At 38.5% G+C, this 17,306-nt stretch overlaps 2 protein-coding genes across 3 annotated transcripts; both read right to left on the reverse strand.

Annotated features, from left to right (window-relative positions):
- Positions 1 to 1,163: 1,163 nt before the first annotated feature.
- LOC119081226 (xaa-Pro aminopeptidase ApepP-like) lies at positions 1,164 to 4,130 on the reverse strand. The gene is made up of 9 exons (XM_037189951.1): positions 3,968 to 4,130; positions 3,536 to 3,704; positions 3,095 to 3,424; positions 2,757 to 2,962; positions 2,412 to 2,686; positions 2,190 to 2,339; positions 1,817 to 2,124; positions 1,409 to 1,569; positions 1,164 to 1,352 (listed from the first exon to the last, which is right to left on the reverse strand). Exons 1-9 carry the CDS (start codon positions 4,085 to 4,087, stop codon positions 1,197 to 1,199), a joined length of 1,875 nt encoding a protein of 624 aa, XP_037045846.1. The 5' UTR covers positions 4,088 to 4,130; the 3' UTR covers positions 1,164 to 1,196.
- Positions 4,131 to 11,818: 7,688 nt separating this feature from the next.
- On the reverse strand, positions 11,819 to 16,942 carry LOC119081872 (dosage compensation regulator). Of its 2 annotated transcripts, XM_037191109.1 has the most exons (12): positions 16,770 to 16,942; positions 16,448 to 16,695; positions 16,247 to 16,385; positions 16,075 to 16,192; positions 15,346 to 15,519; positions 15,125 to 15,281; positions 14,980 to 15,065; positions 13,743 to 14,913; positions 13,435 to 13,677; positions 13,336 to 13,375; positions 13,150 to 13,272; positions 11,819 to 13,090 (listed from the first exon to the last, which is right to left on the reverse strand). In XM_037191109.1, the coding sequence occupies exons 1-12, from the start codon at positions 16,846 to 16,848 to the stop codon at positions 11,901 to 11,903; spliced, it is 3,768 nt and encodes a 1,255-aa protein (XP_037047004.1). In that variant the 5' UTR covers positions 16,849 to 16,942; the 3' UTR covers positions 11,819 to 11,900. The 2 variants fall into 2 exon arrangements, with proteins under 2 accessions (XP_037047004.1, XP_037047005.1); XM_037191110.1 differs by lacking the exons at positions 16,247 to 16,385; positions 16,448 to 16,695; positions 16,770 to 16,942 and adding an exon at positions 15,574 to 15,707.
- Between the last annotated feature and the right edge of the window lie 364 nt (positions 16,943 to 17,306).

A 17,306-nucleotide genomic window follows, 5' to 3' on the forward strand; every position in this document is an offset into this window, starting at 1 on the left:
TATAATTTAGCGACTGAGAAAAGAAAAACGGCAAGTTCATTTTAGCGGGCTTCAACTTATTTTAAATGGCTTATTAACTTTTAATATGACGTTGAACTTTTGACATTTTTTGTATTTAGATTAAGAATGTTATTGTAAACGAAAAAATGTTCTACACTATTGCCGAATTTTCAAGTTTTATACTTTTAATTTATATTTCAATTACGACTACGACCCAAATTCAACCTAAAAGCAAACCTTTTTCGTGAGAGAATTAAGAAAAAATGGCATCAGAAGAAAAGAGAGGCGTATAGAGACATATAGTCTTTATTATGTTTGACTGATCTTTGAAAATCAGAAAACAATTAATTAAAAATATAAATGTTTATAATTTTACGATAGTGCAGAATAGTTTTTTACTTAAATATGATGTCTGTCGAAATTATTGAAACTTCAGTCCCCCATTAGACTGGTCTTAAAAACTATATATATGCGGCGTTACAATAGTACCACTTTTTTAGTTTCACAAGCTAGCCGTTTTCAAATTTCGCTAGCTTGTGAAATTAACAGAAAAAGTGGAACTAAAAGAGTGAAACTATTGTAACGCTGGTGATATAAGTTATCCCTTCCTTCCCAAATAAATATGAACCCTGGACTTTGTTCTAGCAAACTGCAGTAAAATAGTTGATCAAACCAAAAACCGCTATATTGATATAAGTCATTCCTTCCTTCCAAAACAAAATTTACACTTGTACCGACTATTTGTATGATAAGAAGGATATTAGATTTAATTTTTTTTTTCATTTTTATGAGCTATGAGCCAATTTTGAGCAATTTACTTGAGTTATCAATACAGGTGAGTGTAATCGAAATCATTGTAAGTCTTGAGGTAGGTATTTTCAGAATTATGGCTATAGTAAGAGTTAGTGAGCAGATTTTTTATCACAATAAATTATTAATTATTTATTGTAAATATTGTAATTAAGTTTTCCATACAATACCTTACAAATGTTTTAATTTTTAAACAAATTTAAATCCCAGTAAATGCTCCACAACTTGATCTTACGAACTTGTAGTCTTCGTTTATGGCTAGTATGTATGGTTGACCGCTCAGCCTTTTAAATTCCTTGCGGTTACAAGCAGCAACCCTGAACTCTTCAACATTACAATACAAAATAGCGAATAGGAGCGCATTTATTGTCTCATTGTCTGTGTGCTTATTTACAATCCGAACACGATAAAACTATAGGCTTAGTCTGTTCTTCCAGCCAAGTCATCACATTTGATACGTTCGAATAACGATGATCTGGATTCTTTATATAATTTCCAACGAATTGCAAACATTTGGCATGGTAGTCATTTATCCAGTCTACCTGTGTAAGGAACGAAAACCAAAATCAAAACCAAAAAATATAAAAAAAAACGTTACCTCTGCCCCCGTAAGTAAACACGTTTTGATTAGTTTCTGTTGGAAAGGCACGTAGCTGATTGTGTCCAGTTCTAGGAATTCAGCGTACTTTTCCGAATTGATTACTCGTACGATATTTTCTAGACGAATACCGAATTTGTCCTTTTCATAGTAACCAGGCTCTGAATTTAGATTTTGAATATATAGGACAAGCCATTAGAATGTCTATAACGATGAAAATACTTCAGAACCTTGTCTTTGAGATTCTGAAGTATTTTCAATCATTTTTAGCATATAAGGTATTATAACCCAAACGTCCTAATTAAATCCGAGAGCAGATTACGTACACAATAATATGTGTCGTAAAAGCAGTCCAAGAATTTAAGGTCTTCTAACAATTTTACAAAAACGAATTGATTTTTCCCTTACCATTCGACATAAACATGTTCTCCCTTAGTCCTGGATCGTCTACATTATACTTGATCCCAGCACTGTGCGGTCCTTCACCTACATTTAAATATGCTCCAATACCGTGTCCAGTTCCATGTCCATAGTCTAGTCCAACTTGCCATAAAAATTCCCTTGCAAATGAATCTAACACACGACCGGTAGTCTTATATGGAAATTTGGCAGTTGCCACAGATATATGACCTTTGAGTACTCTTGTATAACAGTCAATTTCAAAATCAGTAGGAGTTCCGAAGTGTAGTGATCGTGTTATGTCTGTTGTGCCGTCGCTACAGAGAAATTGGTTGCACGGTCATAAAATATTCTTGTAAAAAAGGATGTTTAAATCCCTCACTAATAATGTGATCCGGAATCTAGTAAATACATTTCATTTATGGACAAATTTGTGTTAGTTTCTTCAGTTGGAAAGTAATGGACAATGGCTGCATTGGAACCAGTTGCGGAAATAGTTTTGAAACTTTGACTCACATAATTTTGTTGAGTTCTGCAATCGGGAAATTTAATTACGTTTACTAATTTGTAAACTAGCGGTTCCCTTAAAGTTGAGTACTCTTACGACTTAATCGACGTTAACATGTTGGCAGCATCTATTTCGGATATAATTACATCTTCCGACTCCATGAACTCCTCCAGCCATGCCAAAAATGCAACAATTGATGCCGAGTCGCGTAAATGCGCTTGTTTCATACCGTTTACTTCGACGTCATTTTTCACAGCTTTTAGTAATGAAATCGGCGTCAGCTTCATTACTGAAATATCTTCTGGAATCAGACTACCCAAGTACGCATTACAATATTTGCTGATCCAAATTTTCCCTAACTCTGACTTCACCTGAATTAAATTGGAGAAAATGTTTTAAGGGAACTGTTGCTTTCGTTAATAAATCTTGGCGTTTACATACGTAATGTTGCACACGATCATAAATCGCATCATACGAGTACCAAGTCACATTTCCTCCTAATTCAGACGACAAATTGTGTTTTATTTCCTCAGAAATTTTAATGCTGTCGATAAATACTTCGAGCTGTTCAGCACTTCTTATAAGTATTGTGTAGGCATTGAAAACCGGAGCTAAAGGAAGATCGGTACCCCTGAGATTCAGCAGCCCTTTAGAATTAAATGGTTGAAAACAGCCGATTTAAAATAAAAATACTTTGATCGATGGAAGGAATAGACCCGATAATAACACTGGTCATATACTTGCCGTCTGTAACAGGTTAATTGAGAGAATCAACTTACATGCAATTTCATCCAACTCAGTTATGACTAAAACTTCCACGCGTTCGCGATCCATTTCTTCGTAGATTTCTTGCATCTTTGTCTGCACTGACTTTCCAGAGAATTCTATACTCAATTCCCTTACCGGATCGTTCGGACAGTCAGGACGATCGGTCCATACCTCGTCAATCAAATTAGTATAGTTCAAATGCGTAAGTGTTAAATTACTATTTTCTAAAACCATTTTCAATGCATCCCATTCCACCTTTCCATAGTATTTAGGATCCAGACCGATATAGCTACCGGAATCCAAATTGTGGACTAACCATTCTTCCATTGGAATATCAATACCTGTTCGGAATGATATATATTTATTCAGAAAACCATTCGTAGCCATACATTCGAAAAGTATAGAAAGTATGACGGAAATGAGTTAAAAGAACAAGAATTTTGTCCCATTACCATCTTTCATCAACGTCCAATTTTCATCCATTTGCTCGTCTGCTTGAATAAAATATCTAGCGTCTGTCCAAAGGAACGCTTCGTCTAAAGTAATAACAGCTACTCCTGAAGAGCCGTCAAAACCAGTAACAAAAGCTCTTCGTTGATCACAATCAGCCATACGCAGGCTCTTCAACAAAAATTAATATTAAATACATTCGTATTTGACCATGGTTGTTGTGGAGGTTCAATTTTCATTTGAGCTTAATATCATCACAGATCAAATTCGTCAAATTTATATCTACACCGAAAACTTCGAAGGAGATGGGTAGGGGATTTTTTGGGCACCATTATGTAGAGACACTCAGAACTTCAATATTTATCGATGGTGAAATTTTCACGCTTTTATCATTGAATGCTTTTATATGAACAAAGACCTCAGTGTTAACTTACATGATGAGCATCTCCGGATGGTACAATGTATGCCGATAATGGATTTTGCACAACATCAGCCATTAACATCACCAACCGCAATTGCTGGAGAATTGCCGTTGTGTTCTTGGCGAAGAACATTTCTTTTATTTATTTTGTTAACTTATTATTAAGTCAATGTCAATGAAGGCAGACTAAGCGCAAAATAATCTGATGGCAGAGTATTAGCGATGGAAATAATAAATGCGACTTTTCGTATTGAGTTTACAATCAGAACTAAACTTTATTCAAAGAGTTCTCATCCTAATTACAATGTATCTACGTGTTACATTAGGCGGTGAATATAAGTAGTCGGGTTGCTCTCAACACCCTCACTTTTTATGATTGTTAATTAGATTTCAGATAGCAATTTTAGTTCAAAGCGTAATTCAAAATTTAGGCAAAAGAATTAGAAAAATAAATTTATCAGCAAATTACTAAACTGAATTAAAAAAATTAAATGTAAACGAAATTAGACTGGAAATCAGTTAGCAAATCTTAAAACCACAACCCCATTTCCTCTGAGCAAAAATTATGTTTTTCTTTACTAACCGCTTTGGTGAGATTATCTGCAGCCATATTATCAGTCGAAATGTACTTGATGACCACTGTACGATCAGCAACTTTTTCACGCAAATAATGATGACGAATATCGATATGTTTTGTGCGTTGTCGGTATCCATCAGAATTTGCTAAATCGATTGCACTTTGGTTGTCGCAAAACAATGTGACTGGCCCACCAAAACTTTTGTCCAACTCGTAGCCAAATTGTTTCAACCAAATCGATTCTTGAACACTCGACGCCAATGCCATATATTCCGCTTCGGTCGTTGACAGTGCTACTGTTTGCTGACGTTTACTGTACCATGAAACAGCACCACCGGAAAGTTTGAAAAAATTTCCGCTGCACGAACGTCTCTTATCAATGTCTGATGCCCAGTCCGAATCGGTGTAACCAACTAAATCTTGATTTCCATTTTTAGAATATCGAAGCTTACATCCAATTGTTCCTTGGAGGTAGCGCAAAATTCGTTTGACCGCTTTCCAATGTATGGCACGATGATTTTGATTGAAACGACTAACATCGTTGACAGCGAATGCTATATCCGGTCTCGTGCCTTGGGCAATAAACAATAAACATCCGACAAGCTCCTGATATGGTACCTTTCCAGTAATATTCTCATCCTCCTCATTGTTGGATGTTGCATTCATCGATAATTTTTGATTCACATCGCTCGGTGTTGACACAGGCTTGCTATCCGCCATACCAAATCGTTTCAGAACTTCAGCGATGTATGTTGACTGGTCCAAACAAATGCTGTTTTGATTGTATGTTATTCGGATTCCCACACAATTTGTCGCTCGACCCAAATCTTTCATTTTGAACGTTGAACATAAAGAATCTTTCAACTGTTTCAAAATCGATTCGTCCTTCCAAAAAATGAAATTATCGTCAACCCAAATTGCCAGCAACAAATCGAGCGCTTCTGTGTAAAAAACACAAGGATCCATTTTCGACTGCTTCAGCCCAAATGATTTTAGCGCGTTGACGAGCTTAATGTTCCAAACTCTTCCAGATTGTTTTAGACCATTTATCGCTTTATTCAATCTGCATACTCGGCTTGAACCGTCGTTGAAACCCTCCGGTTGTTCCAAATAAATTTCTTCCGTTAAATCGCCTTGCATAAACGCAGTTACTGCATCCATTTGGTCTATGCGTAACCCATTCTTCACTGCCAACGCAACAAGAAATCGTAGCGACGTGTAACGGACAACAGGTGAATATGTTTCCAGATAATCAACGCCGTAGCGTTGCGAACATCCTTTTGCAACTAATCGTGCCTTGTGACGAACGACATTTCCAGATTCATCTTTTTTGAGTTTGAAAACCCATTTTGTCTTTACCGGTTTTCGATCTGGCGGAAGGTCTACCAATTTCCAGGTGTTGTTATCGTTCAATGAATTTATTTCTTCATTCATGGCGGACCGCCACTTATCCGAATCGTTGCTCGAAATTGCATCACAAAGTGTGATAGGCTCTACACCAGGTGGTTGACATGTCAACGAACAAATGTTACGGTCGAATTGTTCTTGACGCACATACATCGTCGTATCGTTTAGTTCACTGTCGTTTGGCTCATAGTCCGGGTCTCGCAATTCATCGTCAAACGATTGATCCTCCTCATCCGATGTAATGTGGCTTTGATCGTTCGATAAATTTCTAATGGTAACAACTGATTGATCAGAATCCAATTCTTCTTCAGACAATTCGCCCTCACTGTCGCGATTGACCCTCACTGAAATAAATTCCTCAGTTGACTGTGTGATTGAATCTCTTACCTTCGCCATAAATATAACGTCACGGCTGATTACGAGCTTCTTTGTGGCTGGATCAATGCATCGATAGCCTTTTGAATTGCTATCCAAACCAACGAAAATTAGCTTGTGTGACTTGCTGTCCCATTTCTTTCGTTTTTGTTTCGGAACGTGTACCATAACGGGCGAACCAAACAGTTTCAGGTCACTCAGGTCCACTTTCTTGCCACTCCAGACCTCCTCGGGAGTTTGATTGACCAAAATTGAGCACACTGATCGATTGATGAGGAACACTGCCATATTCGCTGCTTCGGCCCAGTATGACTTATCCAATTCTGCGTCAAACATTAAACATCGGGCACGTTCTACGATCGTTCGATTCATTCTTTCCGCTACACCATTTTGTTGCGGTGTGTAGACGACGGTTCTTTGATGTTGGATTCCATTTGCCACACACACTTTCTGTATCTTCTGGTTGCAGAATTCGAGACCGTTATCCGTACGAAAAACTTTAATTTTTTGGCCAAATTGATTCTCCGCCCACGACTTAAACTCAATGAATTTTGCTGGCACTTCACTCTTTGATTTAATGAAGTAAATGAATGTCTTTCGGGAGAAATCATCGATGAATGTTAGAAAGTATCTGGCTCCTCCAATGGAAATCTGTTCCATATCTCCACACAAATCTGAATGAATCATGTCCAACAATTCATTCGTTTTTCTTCCACACTTGTTTTCTTTGAAAGGTTGCCGACTTTGTTTACCCATGGCGCATATCTCACAGGATCTCAAAATGTTTGCATCACTCTTGAACGACATTCCATGCACTGCACCATCTCTCATGTTGCACATACTCCGGTAATTCAAATGACCTAATCGTCGATGCCACTTCACCAAATTGTTGCTTGCATTTGTAAACATTCCTTTTGTTACCGTTGACGCACGAAGTTTGTACACACCATCGGTTTCTTCACAATGCGCAACGATATCGCCATCCTTATTGAAGATTGAACAACCGTTTTTATCGAACACAACTTTGTTTCCACGGCTAACTATTTGCGACACTGACAAAAGATTAACTGATAAATCCGGAACATGTAGGCAGTCATTCACTTCAATGTTGTTGCTTGAAACGTTTATATGGACTTTTCCCATGCTTGTAACATCCAAATTCGAGTTGTCAGCTGTTGCCACTTTGTTGATATCACTTTTCACTTTATCCACGACAATATCGGCGAATGGTGTCATGTTACGACCACTGCCGCTATCTATATACCAATCATTCTGTCTCCTTCGATCTTTCTTCTTCATTGTAAATGCCGATGACCGAACAACTTTTGCTGTTGTCCCTTGCTTCGATGATTGAGCCGATGACGCTGATGACTCATTGTTTTTCAATTGTGATACATTGAACGACCTTTTATCACTCTGTCTCTCTTTCATACAATCACTTGCTTTGTGATTTTTTTCTCCACATGCAAAACATATGAACTCTTCTTTTCTGCCGACCTTCGGTTTCCATTGCCTTTTTGATGCGTATAATGCGTTGCTTTCAGAACTATTAACACCCATTGTATTAACTTCCGAATCGAGCAATTTATGTTTGATAGTGTCGGCTGTAATTTTCGCACCAGATCCCTCGATGCTCATGATAAATGGCTTATATTCGTCTGATAATCCAGCTAGCAATATAGATGCAATCCACTCATCGCCAATTTCAAATCCAATGCTGTTGAGTCGGTTTGATATATCCATAATTTCTTCCACATATGCTTGCATAGAATTGTATGACTCCAAGCGAACCGACATAAGCGCGCGTAGCAAACCGGTTCTTCTCAATAGACCGCTATCTTGATACAGGCTCTGGAAAATGTTCCAAATCTCTAGTGCACTTTTTGCATTCTGTATATGGCAAATTAGTGAATCAGCAACACTTAATGACAGAATTGATTGAGCCTCCACTAACTTTTCGGGATCATTTTCGCTGGATACATTTGGTAAATTTGGTTTCGGCTTTATGCACTTTTGCAGTTTTTTTAGCGCCAAATAATTTTGCATTTGGAATCTCCAATAATGGTAATTGTCCGACCCTTGCAACTTCTTCACCTCGAAATCCGATTTCTTTGACATCTTTACTGAATTCCAAATTAACTTTTCGATAAATTAATTTGCTGGTCTACCCATAACCTGATGGCAGAGTATTAGCGATGGAAATAATAAATGCGACTTTTCGTATTGAGTTTACAATCAGAACTAAACTTTATTCAAAGAGTTCTCATCCTAATTACAATGTATCTACGTGTTACATTAGGCGGTGAATATAAGTAGTCGGGTTGCTCTCAACATAATCTTATCTCAATGATACACAGACGCGATTAGTCGATTTAACGATTTATCATTAACCTATTACGGACGACGTGTAGAGTTTAAATCCAAGTATTTATTGCCAAGAGATTAGAGAGATGATAACAGATGGCGTTGCGTCCGGCGGAGGGTCGGAGCACCATCTATTATCAATGCAAACAATTTTACTTCATTATTAGCAACGCAGTAGTTACTATTTAATTTTTTTTTCAAACTTTTTTACAGTGCCAATTTTTTTTAATACACGACTCAGTTTCGGTACTCAGTACTCTATCCGTTATGTAGAGTACCACTCTGCTTAAAGTGCGTTTTATTAGTTTTACCTTTTAACATTTTCTTGGTATTACATCGTATTGGCCATGAGCTCCGTAGAGAAGATGGTATTGTTTTATTACTGGCCTAGAGTGAAGACTTTCAGGTGGATTATTTTCTTTAGAGTTACTGCTGAATATTTTTTTGCGCTTGAAATACAACGGACTTTTGACGCACAGACTACGATCGAAAGATTTATCGAGTTTTTCAGTGTTTTTGCTCTTGTTTATTTATTCTTTTAGAGTTTTTCGGTATTTTTATTGTTACACTTTATTACAGTAGATATGAGGAAAGTCTTCAAATGTGCGAAATTCTGAGTGTTAAGATGGAATTTGGAATGTAGAGTGATTTTGAAGGTGTAATTTGAAATGGAAATGGAAATGGAAATGGCCAGGGTCGGAGACGAACCCACAATCTTCACTCATGTTGAGTAATGTGAAGGTTTTTGGTGATCTTTTTCCTTCGAATTATTGATCAGCAGCAGAACTTTGATTTAATGGAATTAATTCGTTGTAAGACCAAAAGGTTGAATCTTGATTATTGTCTCGCGTTGATGCTATGTTAAGCTTACTGAATGGCTTCGATTAATAATTTTCTTTGAATCGTTGAAACTACGATCGAAAAATTGAATTTTCGGGACTTCTTTGGGTGAGATATAGGCGGTCGATAAGTAACTTTGTCGTCCGGGGACAGCGACCGAGGTTTTTCTTATATTTTTTTCGGGCGTATACGTGTTAATTTCTGAATTCGTAGCAGAGCAAAAGGTGTCGGGGAATCTCGCACACGCGATCATAGTATGCGTCCTTTTACGATATGTAACGAAAAGTCATGACTGTGCGAGATTCACCACTTGGAGGTGAATCTCGCACATCATGAATTTGTGTGGTGTGCGAGATTACCCTACCCCGAGCAAAATTGGGTACTGAAATTTGGCAGTATGTCACACAACTGTAAAACACTGTAAAAAAAACAATTTCACCAACGCACTTCGAGCATGAGTTGTTTTCTAAATAGAGTACTCAAACTGGACAGTGTATCAAACAAATTTGTGGCACTGTAAAAAAATTTGGAAACTTTTTTTTATGCAAAATCGTACTCTTTTTGGCAGCTGTCATTAAAAGCAATTTTGCTTGAAATGCGTTGATTTCATACAAAATAGTACTCTATTTGGCAGCTGTACACTATGATCACTTTTGCTTGAAGTGCGTTGGATATAGTGATTTCTTTGACGTTGTTGTGGTTTCGTATCATTTCAGAGTTTTCATTCACATTACTTATACAACCTCCTTGGTGGGTTTATTTACTTTGCAAACAAGGAATTATAATATTTTAGTGTTTTTAATGTTTTCGATGTGGTTCAAAGAAATGTTTTAAGCATTTCATCAACGTTGCTTTCATAAATAATAACGAAAAGATCAGCAGCCAATTGAAATTGACTGTGTGGACGAAATGGTTAATTACGTATTTGTGGTGGACGGAAGATTCTAGGCAATTTGGTGAGACACCAAAGCGCCTAAAATCAACTGTTCACAACAGATGCGTATACAACAATTTTTACAACTGTGATTCGATGCTGTGATTTTTTATATTTTTTACTTTTTCATTTACTTTGTCTCTTTGCTTCTCTATATGTGTTTTTGACGAGTCAACTCCTTTCGATTATCGATTGTCCTGATGAAACTCTACCTTTTGTGACAACTCTTTGCTCTTGCACTGAGTTTTTGAATTATTTGGCAATTATTTTGCCCTTGTTTTATTTAACTGATTTATGTAAATCGACTTGAATTAAGTGTAAATAAATGAATGAATGAATGAATGAATGAATGAATGAATGTGTCTTTTAATATTATGTCACAGTTGCATTTGACTGGGAGGACGCAAACCGCGTTGGTTGGGCAATTGCTTCGGGTAATCCACAAGTTAACGGTGGATTTGGACAGAGCAAAAGAAGATTGCCGTGGTGTGAAGGAAGCCCACGAGGAGGAAAAAGAGAATTTGCTTCGTCTGATGTACACTGTGACCAAACAGTCAGAGGCTTCGTCTGCACCGCCCGATGCATCGCCCACTATGCCATATGTTTCATCGTCGACTACACCATACATTCAATCATCCACCAATCCGACAACTCAATCCACCACACCTTCCACCCAATCTCTTGCTGCTAGGTTGACTGTTTCCACACCGAATATTAAGGATAAGGTAACTTGTTTTTCCTGTTGCATTTTCAACATTACTTAATGCATCAATTTCTCTAGTTATTCATCCACTCGAATTTTTACTTACTTGGCTAACGAAGTGGAGAAACTACAATTCAAAGAGCCTTGGTACCCACCTAAGACAATATACCCCAACGTCTCCGAATTTCGGGCTATTATCGAAATAGGGGAACCATTCAGTGGGATACGTTCGCACGAACTGTGACACTATCGTTGTGAGTTCGCTTGACAAAAATAATCAACGCTCATTCGCTTGCCACTTGAAAAAATGCTCAGCATTCATTGGAAAGAATGGTGGCAATAACGATGGTGGTACAACGTCTGATGGTCACGATGGCTCAAAAGTAGAGAGTGAAGTCGTAGCGAATCCTTCATCTCAGGCTTTGAATTTGAATGGCTTTCCACCGGTCGGGATAGAATCTGAATCGGATATGTAATCCAATCTTCCAGTATAGGGGCCAACGACAGTGTTGTACTTGATGTCTAATGTTCTACCTAAAAATCACTTTGTTTTTGTAAGTAATGTTTTCATAGTTGTTTGTTTCCGTGACAGTTCATTATTTTGTTTCTGATTTTATCCCTGGCCTGTCAATTACGATATTACATCAATAAAAAGAAAATTGGATTTTTTTTTATTCAGCGAAAGGTTTAATTCTATTTGCAAAATAATGGTGCACACGCACGTTGTAGCCTCAGTTGTTATTTATTTATGATCCAAATCCGCCACCGAAACTACCACCTCGTCGCCTGAATCCGTTGTTGTTACGGCCTCCATATCGTGAACCATAATTTGAGCCGAAATTGTTGCCACCACCTCGTGAATTACCTCCGGACCACCCGCCTCGAAAATTATTTCCGGAATTGTTACCACCAAAATTTCCGGAATTGTTACCACCAAAATTTCCGGAATAGTTGCCGCCAAAACTTCCGGATCCATTTCCTCGTCCGAATTTACCTCCTCCCTGTCCACTTGGAAAAGATCTTGGTGCTGAACGTTGACTCAGTGGCGTTATGCCCGTTTCGCGTACAATTTCATGATCACCTGCATCCATTACACACAATTGCTCTACAACGGCTATCAAATTTCGGAATGGCTCATCAAGATTCAAAATATCTTCTGGTGATTCGGATGCCATTATTATCAAATTCTCCAGAGCAGGTCGTAGGGCAGCTATCAGTGAGGCTTCGTACGGATCCATTTCATAATTCAGCCAACCATCAAGCCTAACTGTTTTTTGGTCGATCATTTCAACTTTTCTCGATCCGAACAATATCAAATGAATGGGCGCCACCATTGTCATCTGTTTACAGGACACTGCTCGTGTTCTGATTTTCTCGCCGAAAACGAAAAATGGATATGGGAATGTGACAGCCAAATTTGTGCAATTAACTGAAGTTTTATGGATAAGAGCTGCCTTCGATTCGGTTGTCAACACTTTACGCTTCTCTTTGTGGTAGCAAACATTTGGATATAATCCCATGCATAACAAAGCGAGGGTCATGTCCAATTTCGGATCGGATCCATTTTGATCAATGTGCATGTTAAGGATGGTCTCTTCGGGAAAACCGGATTGTTGCAATAAGTCCAGTAGTTGTCGCTTAGCCTCAAACATGACACGCATTGTGGGCAACTGTAGACCCTTCCATTCACAAAATCTTATTTCCTCATCTTCACCTTTATCTCGTGCGCGATTCCACATATGCGAGGCTACCAACATTGCCACATGATCGGAGTGTTTAGTTCCTCCCAATGCTTTTTGATGATTACTCAGACGCCGTTGTCCTAAATCTAGGGTGAAGACTTCTGAGAATGTGCCCGAATAAGCTGCCATTGCTCCCAATGCATCACCACAAAGGAAAATGCAGCCAAGGACCATCATCTTACCAAGTCGGGGTTCTATATAAAAAATTGACAAAATCAGCCAAATTGCATTATGCGAATGATTCGGCATTTACCTATTGGCAAGCGAGCTAGAATTTTACCCAACGGACTCAAATCATCGTTTTCGTTTAGGCATTTCAGATCTCTGAGCACGACTTCTGCTTCAATAACTGCGTCCAGTGGTGGAGGCTCGATAGCTTGAGAGAGAAAAGACTGAATGAAACGGCTAAATACGAACGGAATTTTTAATCTAAGTTTACCTTTCGACAGAAACTGCCCAATCGCTCCGAGTCTGAGCAACTAGAAGTAAAATATGACGAAATGTGATGTGAATTTAACAAGTTATGTTGAACACTTACCTTGATGCTCAATGCCAATTCATGTAAAGGAGTACGAAACATTTCCGGTGTCAAATGTTCTTCCAATTTTGCGAAACGTGCTCGGGAACACAATGTGAAACAAAAACCAGGACGAACTCGACCTGCACGACCTTTCCGTTGTTCCAAATTAGTTTTTGATGCCCAAACCGTAGCATAGCTTGTCATGTTATTGTGAGAGGTGAACAGTTTCATTCGAGCTTTGCAAATATCGATCACATACACCTGATGAGTACAACAAGTTCGAATAAATTTTTGTTGTTAGTGATTTTGGAAGAGGAGGTAGTTACAATGTCGTCGATTGTGATCGAAGTTTCAGCAATGTTCGTTGATAGAATGATCTTTGTGACACCCGGCGGCACAGGCTCGAAAACTTTTCTTTGGTCTTCTCGTGGAATCTGGGAGTGACATGGCAAAATTCGAAATTCTGATCCACCGAATCGACCAGATTGCAAATGTTTCATCAAAGCAAAGATCAAATTCCAGCCGGGCAGGAAAATCAAAACTGCGCCAGGTACATTTTTCTGCTTTATGAAGAGCAGCAATGCTTCGATAAGCTCAAAGCTCACATCAGACTCGGACATTGCAGCCATTGCTGCTTTGGTTTCATTCGAATAGTTACCAGCGAGAATCGTTTTGTTTAAATTCTGATCACCATCTGTCTCAATGCCAACCATTTCTGATTCGTCGTCACGTTTTCTCTTACGACTTTCTGGACTCGGAACAAATTTAGTCATCTCGATGCAATCTTCCAAAAATAATTGGGTGACTGGATGGGCCCGGCCAGGAATCTCTACCACAGGACATTTGCCAAAATATTCGGAGAATAACGATGTGTCTATAGTGGCTGACATTAAAATGACACGCAAATCTGGATAGGTGTGAACCATGTCTCTTAGCACAACCAATATGAAGTCACTGTTAACATCTCGTTCGTGGATTTCATCGACAATGACATGTGACACTCCTCGCAGTCCGGCTTCTAGCTTTCGCAGTAAAACACCGATTGTGCAAAACATTATGGATCCGAAAGGTCGAGGCAGACATGACTCAAATCGAACTGAATAGCCAACAGATTCACCGATATTCTCGTTACGTTCAACTGCAATTCGTTCAGACACACTGACTGCACTAATTCGTCGCGGTTGTGTAACGGCAATGTTGCACCAAGCGCCCTGTCCAGAATTGGTATAGTCCTCTAAAATGTACTGTGCAATCTGTGTGGTTTTTCCGCAGCCCGTGGCTCCTTTAACGATAACAACGGAGTTGTCATTGATTAGTGTCATGATTTCGTTCTTCATCGCAGCGACGGGTAATGTTTCCCGGAATTTCATTCTATCGATGAGCTCGTTATCACTTTGAATTTTGTCCCGTGAAATTTGAAGCAGTTCGTCGCTCAATTGTTCCAGGGTAGCTGTGGCTAAGTATCCCTCATCAATGTTACATGCAGTCCAGGGGTTCCTAAATATCATGGACAGGCATTTTTACAATAACGGTTTTGGCATTTTAGTTGTGTGTTTAGTTTACCAGTTGGGTTGAGGTGGAGACCACGAAATGACTGAACTGGTTTGATTGACATTGGCGATCCGATTGGTTGGTTCGTTCGACGGAATCTAAATGGGCGAATATATTGCCTTTATTGTTAACTCGGCAATATCCGCATAATACGTACCAACAAACTATAAGGTTGCTCCTCAGTGTCTTCTTCAGTTTTCAACCGACTGTTTATAGAAACAGGTTCGATGTTTAAGTCTCTCAAACAACATTCTAGACGATTCACCAAATCCGGACTTATGCGAACGGGATAAGAGGTCAACTGATCTTCAGCGCTGAAAAATGAAAACAATTTAGTGTGCACTTCAACTCACTCAAATGACTCCGAAAACAACGTACGGTCTCACTCTTATGGAACCAGAAAATGCTTCAATCGCCTTCAAATGGTAAAGTTGACGAACCAGAGACAAAGCACACGATTTGCTTGCTATTTGTTTATTGGAACCACTTTCGCGGCCAGTAATGGTTCGATTCAATTGTTTGACGAAGATTTTCATTTCCGCCATGAAACTCCTTGAAATGATGTTGACGATTAAAATGAGATAAAATTTCGTCTTGACGACTTACCCTGCTTACGAAATCAACCAAATAATAAAACAAAATTCAGAAGACCCGAGGAACAGTCTCGCCCAGTGGTTGACGCTCACGAAGTGCAGTGCTATCTCTGTTTGTCTCTCCTTTTATCGCTCTCAATTTTGATTCTGTTAAGATGAAAGTCAAATTATCACAAACCGACCAAATTTTCATGATAATTTCAACTTCTTCTTGATGTGGATCAATGACTGTAATCCTCAAAGCTTTATGAAATTTCGTTTTTACTCTACATTTGCGTCAATAATCAGGCGGAAAACTTTCCACTGTTTACCGCACCTATATCTCCACATTTTACAATGGATAACGATCAACGACACATTTTTACTATTTTGTCATTTATCATCCTGTTGAGATAGCACAGCACTTCAGTTCCTCAGCCGAACAATAATTTTTCTTCCTCAGATTTTCTGAATTTCTCAGATCGTGCACACAGATTATGGAAAATATTAAAAAAAAAGTCAGTCGACGAAATACCTAGCATGGTCTGGACCCACTGGAGTGTATCGGTAGTCCGCTTGAATTTTATTCATTTGCATGAACTGATGCAATTTCGCTTTAGCATTTTCGATGGTCCAATTGCCATGGATTTGCGCTACAAAGATTTCAGTTGACTAACATCTTCAACCTTATGAAAGTGTATCCATACCATTCACATCCAACGATTCAGCTTCTTCCATTCGTAGATTTTGTTGGGCACGATCCAAGTAGCTTTGCGGTCTGAAGTCATCATTTTGATTCTGATATGGTCGGTAAGCTGTACCAAGATCTTGTGGACCGAATCCCTCCTATTTAGTCAGAGGAATTTATTAGATTTGTGAATTTATAAGAAACGAATGTGGTTGAAGACCTTGAACACTTGATTGTTTCGATTCACTCCCGATCCCATTAACGGCGGTATCGCTGGACCAGCTGCACTGTCAATGACATCACCGGGAACTTCAGATGCGTTTATGTTACCATTTCTGACCAGAAAACTGACAAAATCTCTTGCGGCATTCTTTTCGGCATCCTTTTTAACAGTTGAATTTCCAGCACCGACATAATTGAACCCAGCCACTCTTAATTCGCAGAGAAAACGTTGTCTATGCTTCGGCCCTAAGTGCCGTAAAATCGATATCGATATTTTGATGTTTGGAGTTGGAAAGGGGATATTTTATCGAAAATATTACCGGTCGGTCGGCTCTCGAACTGCGGTTCTACCTTCGTTTTGTTGCACCACGTATGGAAATATGACTTGATGTCACTCATTTCAGTATTTTTTTGCTTATAGCAAAAATTATATCCAATTTTTCAGTGAAACAATAATTAGTACGGTAAATACTTTACAATGCCGATATGTCAGTAGTTGTTGAGATGTGAGCATTCTAGTGTTGCCTGGGTGACTAGAAATTTAGTGATGTGAGCAGAAATCTCAAATAAGATTTTCAAAATTATTAACGTTTTGAATTGTGAAATGAAGGAAATATGCAAGAGATGCGAGTTGAAACCAAACAGTTTACTTGAAATAATAAAATTCAAAGTGCTTTCTAATTGCATAATGGTGCTCATGATGCATAAATGATAACATTACACGTACACCACCATGAGAAACAAAGAAAAAGTTTTCGTTTCCTCTAATGCATGTACATAAACCATGTGAACGCAATCGCGTGTTTTAACAATATGCGTACATCTGATAACCCCCAAGAACATCAAAACAAAACCCA

The sequence above is a fragment of the Bradysia coprophila genome, unplaced genomic scaffold (assembly GCF_014529535.1).
Source record: "Bradysia coprophila strain Holo2 unplaced genomic scaffold, BU_Bcop_v1 contig_358, whole genome shotgun sequence".
Classification (NCBI taxonomy): Eukaryota; Metazoa; Arthropoda; class Insecta; order Diptera; family Sciaridae; genus Bradysia; species Bradysia coprophila.